Source organism: Sinocyclocheilus grahami, unplaced genomic scaffold, assembly GCF_001515645.1.
Source record: "Sinocyclocheilus grahami isolate Dianchi unplaced genomic scaffold, SAMN03320097.WGS_v1.1 scaffold517.1, whole genome shotgun sequence".
NCBI classification, from domain to species: Eukaryota; Metazoa; Chordata; class Actinopteri; order Cypriniformes; family Cyprinidae; genus Sinocyclocheilus; species Sinocyclocheilus grahami.
In genome coordinates, this window is record NW_015505696.1 from 930,376 (window position 1) to 942,399 (window position 12,024).

General features: G+C 34.1%; 1 protein-coding gene across 1 annotated transcript in view; it reads left to right on the plus strand.

Annotated features, from left to right (window-relative positions):
• The window catches only part of LOC107554864 (SZT2 subunit of KICSTOR complex), a 96,470-nt gene extending 87,859 nt beyond the window's left edge, over positions 1-8,611 (plus strand). Inside the window, exons 68-73 of the mRNA XM_016237502.1 lie at positions 743-926; positions 1,018-1,140; positions 2,108-2,672; positions 6,311-6,424; positions 7,365-7,433; positions 7,913-8,611. Of these exons, the coding sequence (XP_016092988.1) occupies positions 743-926; positions 1,018-1,140; positions 2,108-2,672; positions 6,311-6,424; positions 7,365-7,433; positions 7,913-8,056 (1,199 nt within the window). The 3' untranslated portion in view covers positions 8,057-8,611. The remainder of the gene's footprint in view (positions 1-742; positions 927-1,017; positions 1,141-2,107; positions 2,673-6,310; positions 6,425-7,364; positions 7,434-7,912) is intronic.
• Positions 8,612-12,024: the final 3,413 nt, after the last annotated feature.

Here is a 12,024-nt window from a genome sequence, read left to right on the forward strand (position 1 = left end):
CATTTGTCTGGCCTCATTGTAAGTGAAAATAATGCTGCATGACACTGTCACAGTAATTCACAACAATGTATTTATTTTAAAAGGGGCATATATTTATATATAGTTTTATTTATTTACAGTGGGATATATTTATACACAATTTTATTTATTTATGTTTAATAGTGCCATATATTTGTATTTATAAAGGCTTTTATTTATGTATGTATGTTTAATAGTGACAAGTATTTATTTATTTATTTATATGTTTAATAGTGGGATGTACTTATACCTCATTTTAGTTATGTTTAATAGTGACATATATTTATATATAATTTTATTTACATATGTATGTTTAATAGTGACATTTATTTTCTTATTTATGCATGTATGAATGTATGTTTAATAGTGGGATATAAATTGTAAAGTATTTATACACCATGTGAGTTTATGCTGTTGGTTAAAAAAAATAGTCAAAATGCAGTAATGAGAATCTTATTAGTAATAATAATGACAGTTACAGAATAACTTGGATTCAAGTGTAAAATTTGATTATATCTCAAATCTCAGTGGTCCTAAGGTTTTATTTTTTGTTATGCAAAATATAATTTTGTATTTATAATTTTTTTTTATTTTGGGTTAAAATGTGACCTGGACGTTTTCAACCAGATTCGCCCACTGATAGGATATAGTTCATGTTATATTTATTCTTTGGTGTTTTTCTTGTTTTTGCCAGTCATGCATAATATGCTTTCATGTGTCCTAGGGAGTTTCTCCATATCGACGGGAATGATCACAGCACATCAGCTGTATAATTACATCACTGATCACGCCGGCACTTACGGGATGAAGCCCTTGCGCATGTCTAAAGCTGCAGTTACCACCGATAACAAGAAGGGGGCGCCGAGCGCAGACCTGCACGAGTACGCACTGGTCGCTCTGTGGAACAGGTACTTTAACTGTTCACTCCTAGTTTCAGCAAGTGATGTTGTCATTTCATGTATCGTTCATATCATATATCCTAATATCATTCTCGTGAAGCTCTGGCTCATTTAAAGACTTGGAGGGATTGCGACACCATGATGACTTTGACGTGTCGCTGCTGGTTTGTCATAATGCCGCCCCGTTTGAGGAGCAGTCTGAAGGAGAGAGACACCTGCTCAGGTACAAACGAGGAATACAGTGACTTTGGGAAGCACATTATGGCATCAGTTAAACACTACATTGGTAAATAACTCAGTACAGCCGTTAATACAGTTAAACTCTAGGCGAGAACAACATGAAACAACATTTGTAATATAGTTCACTTCTGTGACTTCTTAGGTACTTTCTGCATGAAACTGAATAATCAGAGGAAAACGATATAGACTTCTGGGACTTTTGGATGCCATGTATCCATTTCCGTCCATTTTTGTTATATAATATTGTAAATAATAATATGGGTATTATTTGTAACATTACTGTAAATAAATAAATATTATAAATAATAATAATTATACATATCTAAATAAATAATATTAATATAAAATTAATATTTATATTATTTACACTACAATAAATAATAATTATTATTGTATTATTATTTTTAATTAGTATGAATAATAACGATAACAATAATAAATATTAATAAATTATTTAAAATCATAAATAATATTATAGATCTTATTTATTTATTCTGGATAATATGAATTTATAAATTATGTTATTAATGATGATATTGATATATTATTATAAATAAATAGTAATTTATTATTTTATTTATAAAATATTAACAATATTAATAAATAATCATATTTTTATATTTAAAATAAATAATAAAACATTATAATACAAATATTATATTAATCAATATATTATATTAATAATAATTATTATGATTATGTATTGTAAATACAAATATTAATAAGTAATATTATAGATCATATGAAATTATTTATTCTAGAAAATATTAAGTATTAAGAAATAAAGTAATTATTTTCCCCCAGCTGCACGGTTATGTCAGCAGAAAAGAAAAGTGGAGAAAGTGATTACATTTTCATTATAGATTATAAAAGCAAAATTTTGGAATAAAGTGCACTGATGGGGGAAACATCGATGTTTATTCATATATTTGGGTTTGTTCTGACTTCAGGCTGCGTTTCTATGTGATCATGACCAGTCAGAGGGAGCTGTTCCCGCGTTTGACTGCAGACATGCGGCGCTTTAAGAAGCTTCCTCAGATCCACCGTGACCTCGGTGACCCCGGTGACCCTGGTGACTTCAGCGGCTGCATCCCTGTGGAGCGGATGGAGGCTGGCAGCCCGGGGGGGCGGGAATCTGAACTGGACCTGTGGGAGGACACCACCGCCCCCGTCACCCCTCCAGCCAGCCCTGAATCTGACCCCATAGAGAGCCTCCTGCACGCGGGACAGGCCGGCCTCGCAGATGCAGACGCAGACGACTCTCAGGGGCTCTTCTACCTGTGTCCTCTCTTCCCCCTGCTCAGTTCAGAGGTGCTGTCTGCGCGCCGGCAGATTCAGAGCAGCGTGGAGCAGGCCATGGGTCACTGCCGCAGGGATAACCTCTGGAGGAGGCTCTTTCACGGAGAGCACTTGGCTCTGGATAAGCTCAAGCTCAGCAAGCTGGCCTTCGGTGAACTAGAGGAGCTGCTGGACGCTGTGCAGAGCAGATCGGTCGCTGAGATTGACCCGCAGCTGGTATGAAAACACATCCTCTGCCCTTCACCTCTGAGACCATCTTTCACACCCATTCATCTAACATTTTATATTCCTTTCTCTTTGTTCTCTAGCAGGCACTTTCCACAAAAAGGTACAAAATAGGGTCTGAATAGGGTTTTTTATTTTCTTTCTTTTTCAACAAATACGTGAAAGCACCAGGAGGTCACATAACACTGGTCCCGGTTTTTGTGAAATTAAATTAAATTAAATTAAAAATATTATAAATATTACTATTATTAATAATAATGATAAAAATAATAACAATATTAATTATTTTATTATTATTATTATTATTATTAAGTATTTAAAAAATAAGAAGAAAAATAATGTTATAGATCTTATTAAATTATTTATTATGGAAAATATTACATTTTTAATTTATACATTTTTATACAGTGTTTAATGTTAATTACCACTATTAATAAAGTTAAATATAAAGTTCAAATAAACAACGTTAATATTTTCCCCAATTGATCCCTCTTTGTGTGATTAATAAATATAATTAAACTAAAAATGTATTTATCAATTAAAGTAATAATAATCAATTAAATAATCAATTTCAATAATCAATTAAATTAAGCCCTGATCCTTGTCTGTGGGATAATTTAATTTAATTTAATTTAATTTAGCAATAAATAATAAATACATTTTTGATAGATTTAGGTTGCAGATTTACCCTAAATTAGGTAGTTTGGGCCCAAATCTTGTTAGTTATTGATAACTTGCATTCTGCATTAATTAAATAAAAGTATTTGTTTGATTTGGTTTTTAAAATAACTTTGGTAAAAAGTTTGAAATGTTGACAAATGCAGTAAGCACTATAATAATTGTTTACTACTATTGTATAATATTAATTAAGCAATACGATGTTTTAAAAGTACTTTGCATGTTAATTTTATGCTCAATCCTAACAAAATAGTTCTCAGAATTTAAAAAATATCAAATAAAATAAATCAATAAAATAGGAGCTATAGGACGTCCTGTTCATGGAAAGTGCAGCACTCTGTTTTCCTGTACACACTGACAGCAGTCTTTAAGAAAGCGTGGGAAAATGGCATGTTTTTTCCTTTGTTCTGCAGTTTATTGAGGACGGTTTGATCAGCGGCTGGCTCGGTGCAGTTTGTTTGATGGCTGGCTGACAACAAACATGCTAATGCAGCACTCCGCAGGGAAAACACGCGGCCTACTCATCAGCACACTGCGATAAACATCAGCTAATTAGCACAGGAAATCAGCCCTTTAATATTACACTCCGTTCCTTATTTACGGCATAAATTATCCCTCCTGGACCAACACGTGCACAGATTCACACGCCGCATCCTTCACCAACAGGGTGCTCGTTCGTGATTTGATTACACAGCAGCAGTTACTCTAAATGTGCCGCTCATGCCAACAAACATCACTGTGTTTGATACAGCACAGATGTATGTAGCTTCAGACATGGAGGATTTGTTATACAGAGGACCAAAACTGAATCATAAAATAGCTCATTAATAACTGAGTGAAAAAGTTTGGGATCAGTAAGGTTTTTTAATGTTTTTAATGTCTCTTCTGCTTGCCAAGGCTGCATTTATTTGATCAAAAATACAGTAATATTGTGAAATATTATTACAATTTAAAATAACAGTTTTCTATGTGAATATATTTTAAACTGTAATTTATTTCTGTGATGCGCAGCTGAATTTTCAGCATCATTACTCCAGTCTTCAGTGTCACATGATCTTCAGAAATCAGTATAATATGCTGATCTGCTGCTCGAGAAACATTTCTATTATTATCAATGTTGAAAACAGCTGAGCTGCTCCATATTTTTGTGTGATATATTTTATTTTTCAGGATTTTTTGATGAATAGAAAGTCCAAAAGAACAGCATTTATTTGAAATAGAAACCTTTGCTAACATTATAAATGTCTTTACTGTCACTATTGATCAATTGAATGCATGCTAAAAGCATAAAAGTGTTAATTTTTTTCAACAACAACAAAAAATCCCAAATTGCCTCCAAACTTTTAAAAAGGTGTTGTAAATAAATGTGTATGGCACAAAATAAATAATACATACGTAAATAGATGATCCAGTGGATAAATTGTTTTATATATATCAGTCATATATTTATTTATTTATTAATTTACTAATGTATTCATTAATAATAATAATTTATTGAATTTATTTATTCTAAGGATCATTTATATCTGTATTATGCATTTATTTACGGTGTATTTCCGACTGATATTTCCAATATGATAATGAGGTGGTGGTCGGTTGCCCCTATTGCCTGATCCATCATGCAGTACTTTATTACAGTTTTGCAGAACTGAAAATCACAAGAAATCATCCGGTTTCAGTGTAGGTTCTCAACAGGCGTCATACGTGACACGGGCTGTGAAAGATGTGCTGCGGGATCACGGCTGGCAAACATGCTCCCGTTCATGTGCCATAGCCTCAGATTCCCCCACGGACGCCCGCATATCAATGCATTTGATTCCTCATCTATATCATCTATTCTGTATTCCCTTCACACGAGCAGAATCGCTTAGTCAATGTTAGCGAGCGGGCCGCTCGTGTGCCACGACTGCTAATCTGAGCGCTGGGATGATGTACAGCGCTGTCAGAGGAAGTGGAGATGTACTCCTGCTGTGATATCAGACCAGGAGAAACTTGCTGCAAATTACATCTTTTTACAAATTTACTGCCGCAGCCAGACTGTGAAAACTGCCTTCCTGTGGTTTCGCTGACTTGAAGCGGCCGATGAAATCTGATCTGAAAAATAATAATGCTTTGTGTGCACAGCTAATTTAAAGAGAAATATTCTGCTCCAGTATTTCAGGAGCTCAAAGGCTTTTTAAACACTTTTTCAACTTTTATTCAAACTTAAAATGTACATATCAATTTTGTTATGCATAACTATCCACATAATAGTAACTTACGTGCATATTTATGCATATAATTAGAATTTTGCGCTTTTGACAGTATTATTCACTTATTTTTCAGCACACACACACACACACACCATAAATGCATAAATAATGTATGTGTGTAAAGTATATTTTATTGGACATATTTACTTAGAAAGTGCATTAATGGACAAAGTTTGGCCTGGAAAAATATTTACATTTTAATCAAATATCAGTGTGAAAGATTTTATATAATTGTTATTTTTTGTTCATTTTTTATTTTATTTGTTTGTAAAATATTCAATTGGTAAATTACTGTCTACGAACTATTTTAAATCGTATTATTATTGTAGCCTTTGATGCTGATATGGTGTAATAAACTAAATCTATGCAAAAAACAAAACAAAACTGAATAAGCATTATAAAAGTGCAAAATGAAAATTCTGTCGCTCGTGTCATTGCAAACCTGTACGAGGTTTTTGGTTGGTAAGATTGTTTCATGTTTTTGAAAGAAGTCTCTTCTGCTCTATAAGGCTGCATTTATTTGATCAAAAATACAATAAAAACAGTAATATTGTGACATATTATTATCATTTATAATAACTGTTTCCTAGTTTAAGGGAAAAAAATATTGAATGATCTTGATAAAAGTGCAAAATTTAAATTCTATCGTCATTGATGTCATTGCAAACCCGTATGAGTTTTTGTAATTGTGTTTTTTAGGACTGTTTCCTGAATATGAGTCCCGCCTGGTACCAGAGTCTCATCAAAGTCCTGCTGTCCCGCTTCCCACAGAACTGCAGGCACTTTAAAGACGACTGCGGCATACAGTACCTGGTAAGAGATCGCTTCTGCTCACCAAGGTTGCGTTTATTTGAGCAAAAATACAGAAAAGAAAATCTGTAAAATTGTGAAATATTATTACAATTTAAAATAACAGTTATCTATGTGAATATATTATAAAGTGGAATTTATTCCTGTGATCAAAGCTGAATTTTCAGCATCATTCCTCCAGTCTTCAGTGTCACATGATCTTCAGAAATCATTCTAATATGCTGATTTGCTGTTCAAGAAACATTTATGATTATTATCAATGTTCAAAACAGTTGTGCCGTGACGCATTTTTTCAGGATTCTCTGATGAACTGAAAAACAAGATTTGCAGGGACGAGCAACACTTTTGTAAGCTCATATTCACAGTCCAGATCTCTGCTGTTCATATTCAGCTTTGCACATGAAGCAGATCCTCAGGCTGTACAGTCGTGTCGTGGGCCGTGTGAGATGTTAGTCCCGCTGGCCGCGTCATAGTGCATTACGAGACGGGAAGCGCTGATGGCAAAGCGCTCTTGAGTCATTATTCTCCTGGAAAGACCTTGAACTTGGTTACTTGAGGCCCGTGAAACACATGGTAAAGCGTGGTACATTACGAGACCTCCTTGCCTGTGTACTAGTTAATGTGAGCGAGTCCTCCCGATGATAATCGTCAGATCCTCAAGTGTGTTTGAAGGCCACTTCATGCTTCATTCTGTAATTGGAGATGTTGTGGGCTTATGCAGATTTCCTGAACTGATGATCATTTCATCCTCCATATTCACACAAACAACACCTGCCTTTGTTTCCCTGAGGTTGACGCTGTGTTTCCTAATGCTGAGCACCGATCCGTGAAATGGATTGTGAAGATCAGGGTTAAATTTAAAAATAAAAAGAAACATCTGGTGTTGAGATGTTGAGTGTTTAAATAGTGTGTTGTTTGGACATAATCTCTCTCTCTTTTCCAGGCCGTCCTGAACCAGAAGTTCACTGACTGTTTTGTGCTCGTTTTCCTGGACACACAGGCAGGAAAAACTGTGAGTTCATTTTATTTTATTTTAAATAGTTTTATTTTAAGAATTGTCTTCTGATCATTAAACAGATATCGACCAATTTAAACACTACATTTCAATTATAAAACTTATATTGTATGTTATTGTATTGTATACTGTACAATACATTACACTAAGCATTTTTCTCCTAGTTCTCATTACCATCATGCTTTTTTGTTGTTGTTGTTGTTTTGTAATTATTATTCTTAAGGGTGATTCTCATTTTTGTAATGCAGTAAGTCTTACTATTTAATCTTTATATTAAAATAAAGGAGTATTGTAATATAATTGTAATAATAAATAAAAATATAATAATTTTTTTTTGTATTTATCGTTCTTTTGATTATGGGGTGAAATGTGGACTTGTTCTTGTCAGATAAGGTTCATTCATTCAGTCGTTTACTGTACATCAAACATGATCCCAGTGTAAATCTCAGCGTTTCACTGTCTTCTGCTGCCTCCAGAGTCTGAAGGTTGTTTTCAGGGAGCCGTTACCTGCGCAGACGCAGTCGAGCAGCAGTCCTCCACCGCAGCTGGTCTCCATGTACCACCATCTGGAGTCGGTCATCAACACCGCCTGCTACAACCTCTGGACGGGCCTGCTGTGAGCCTGTGTTTCTGCCAGCGGTGCATCAGACGGAGTCCAGTGTCTGATAAAGATTGAGCTTTGAGCTGCCTGTCGCTCTTAGACTGAGACTGAATGTGTCTCGCGTGTGTAATGCATGCTGTGTGGACCAGGTTGCATCCATTTAAGGAATTAAATTGCCAATATTTAGCTTAGGAAAACAGCTAAATGTGCCGCCCTGTTGATGGAGGGTGATTATCCGGGAGGGTGTATTTACTGCGTGTCAGACTCCGCTGGTTTGACAAAGCCATACTGTCCTTCTGTAGTCTAGTGTTCATTTGCGCTTTGTTTTTTTCCTCCATCTCCTCTCAGTTGTTGATGTTGTTTCTGTAGCCCGTGTGCAAAATATATATTTTTTTTTGCCCCATCATTTTGTGCAACATGATTGTCTTTACTGCCGTTTTTTCATCCCAAAAGTGCCTTTATTTTATTTTCATATGAAATTGATGGGAGCTAGTGTATTATGTTCACCTTTCAAGAAGAATCTCTTAAAGGGACAGTTCCTGCAAAAATGTAATTGTCATCATTTACTCACCCTCATGTCATAACAAACCTGTACGAGTTTCTTTCTTCTGTTGAGCACAAAAGAAGATGTTTTGAAGAATGTTGGTAACCAAACAGTTGATGGTAGCCATTGACTGGAGAAAAACATACTATTGAAGTCAATGGCTTTCTTCAAAACATCTTCTTTTGTGTTTAGCAGTTAAAAGAAACTCATATGGGTTTGGAACAACATGATAGTGAGTAAATGATGACAGAATTTCATTTTTGCGGGAACTGTCCCTTTAAATTAGTCGCATGGCCTTCACGTACCTTCAACATAAAGAGCGGGCAACAATTAGTCTTACTAACTAGCACAGCGCTGAAACGACACTGGAAAACCTTTGAGACTCATTTCACATGAAGGGGGATGATTTACCTCCTGCAATGACAGGCGCCGAAGAATGAAATTGTTTTACTGTTTGGTTTTCTCGGAGCACACTGGACATTTTTGAAAGAAAGATTTATTAAAATGTTAGAACATTAATTAGCAATTCAAATGTGTGAAAAGGTCATTTGTACATTATGTATATAGAGGCGGATTTGTAAGAAAAACGCTTAACAATAAATCTTAAATTAAAACATCTCAAGTGTTCCTCATGTGCAATGCCTTGAAAGATGGAAAAATTCATATTTCATAGCTACTGACGAGTCAAATGTTAATAAAACAACTGAAAATGGGAGTCTATTTAAGGTTTAGAAAATTACTTTCTTGTCATTTTAATACAAGAATGCTTTTTAGGAAAAAAAGTTATCTCCAGTATCTTCTGAGCCAGTCCAGACCCGCTTCTGTGGAGCCTGGACAATCATATTTACAAATATGAACTATCAAGAATGAAATTTCACTCTATACTCATTGCAGAGTTGCTGAACTATCACACTGGCTGCAGTCTGGAAATGAAGCATCTCAAAATGAGATTTAGACTCTTTATCTATACTGTTTTTGTGCAACAGTATTTCTGTTTTCATCTTGAAATTGCATTGGTCGCGAGCAGTGGACTTGTCAACGTATATCCTCATGGATGTGTGCTAATCAAAGCAATGGTGAGTATTCAAATGTTAAAAATGTGCAGTGAGTGACTCGCGCTGAGGTTTGTTTTCACAGCCGATGTAGTCCTGATAGCCCAGCTCCTCCAGAAGCTCAGCTCTCCGTCACTGTCCGGCTCGGGGCGATCTGGATGTGACCTGTGACCTGTGACCGCGCTAAAGCCGTGAGTCCATAGACAGATTTTCTTATGCAGCGCATGGATGCTTCTGGCCCAATGTAGAACAGGGCTTTTATCATTAACTCAAAGAAAAACCACCGAAACCACAAATTATTACCTGACATGAAACATATGATATGAAAATATGTATTTTTTAAAATGTAGTATTTTATTTCAGCTAGTTGCCAAGTCACCATTTCTTATTTTTAGTTGAAGTTTAAGTACTACGATAACTAAAATTAAATGAAGTTAGAAACTAAAACACAATACAACTATATAGACATGTTTAAAAATTATAATAATAAAAATGACAAAACCACAACTACAACTACAACTACAACTTTAACCAAAATAAAATCTAAAATGTAATTCAAAATATTAACAAAAATCATAGCTGTAAATCAAAATATATATATATATATGCATTGATGAATCATTCACAATAAAACCAGGAACATGTATTAAAAAGTACATTCTAATCATACTGACCTTAAGAGCATTATTATTTTAGCATTGAGATACTATTATAGTTTTTATTAATATTTTGAATGTTATTTTATAATTGTATTTTTTAATTTTAGCTAAAGTTGTAGTAATTTCGTAGTCCTTTTTAGAAGTTTTTGTTATATATATATATATATATATATTTGTCTAGATAGTTTTTTTTTAAAATACATTTTTATTTGTTTTAGTACAAGTTAAACTAAATTTTACTTAATAAATTAATTTAAATTAAAATGAGAAATGTTGCCTTGGCAGCTAGCTGAAATTAAAAGGATATATATACCCTATATACACACACTCTCTCACACACACACACACACATATATATATATATATATATATATATATATAATTTTTATAATATATAATTTTTTTTCAGTTAATGTTTATTTCAAGTAACAATTCTTTAGTTGAATTTTTAGTTTCAGTATCAGTTAACTATAATAATCCTGTTTAAGACTCCCACATTTACCTGTCGTTGGTAAGTATTTGTGTATATTCTGAGTTAAGTTGCCATCCATGATCTGCCAGTGGAAGATGTCCTACAAGAGCAGAGAGACAGAGCAGTGATGTTGTGTAATCTGTGTTGTTGTAGAGTGCGGATGATCGTCTTGGCTGTGGGTTTTATGTTCCTCAGACGATGCTGAGCAGGAGACAGAGAGCCGTTCACAAACCCACTGAAACACAGCAGCTGCCTAATGCACCGCCGGCCTCCACAAACTCCCCTCGTATCATTTATTCAGCACTAGAATCAAAGAGCGCTGAAAGTGATTTTATTATCCTGGAAAGCACAGCATGTGCAGTGCAGCCGCTCCGTAATGAGATGAGTGAAAATGACTTCACATGATGCTCATTTCTCACCGCTGCAAACACAACAGAAATGAAGGTAAAACGCAGAACACAACAGGTTGAAAGAGCAGATAACTAGATTCTTACAGAAAACATGAGTGCTTTGACTGTGTGGTCTCTGAGGTGTTTTTTAGTGGACTGTAATGTGGTTACTAGCCAAAAATAGCGGCCAAAAATGACTATTTAAACGAAATGAATGTAATATATATTTAGTTTGTTTAGTTTGCATGCACAAAACTAAATGTTGAAAACGGTCGTGCTGCTTCATAATTTTGTGGAAACATTATTTTCAGGATTCCTTGATGAATAGAAAGTTCATAAGAACAGCATTTATTTGAAATAGAAATTTTTTGCGACACTATAAATGTTATATGTGCATATACATTTTTACTTTTATATTTACTTTATTTATATATATATATATATATATATATATAATTTCTTTATTTATTTATTTTTTTTACTTTATTCTAAAAAGTGCATGTCACTATGTTTATGTTGTGTAGTCTATGTTTTAATACAGTATTCCTGGAGGAAAAAATCATAACCAAAAAATAAATAAACAAATAAAAGAATATTGTGTCTGTGGAAACAAATGGAATGTAAACAGAAATAAATGAAAATTAGAAGAATGTTGCATGAATGAGCATAAATTAATTTACTTATAAGTGAATTAATTATTAGCGATTGCTGATCAAATCAGCAGTCTTTGAGCGATTTATTAGGCTTTACTTTTTCGAACTATTACAAGATTGTATGACTGCCATGGATAGTTATTTGAATGTGTACAATGAATTAGCCAGTTGTATCAGAACAGTGTAGAGTTAAGTAGGATGGAGGGTCTGCCACTGAG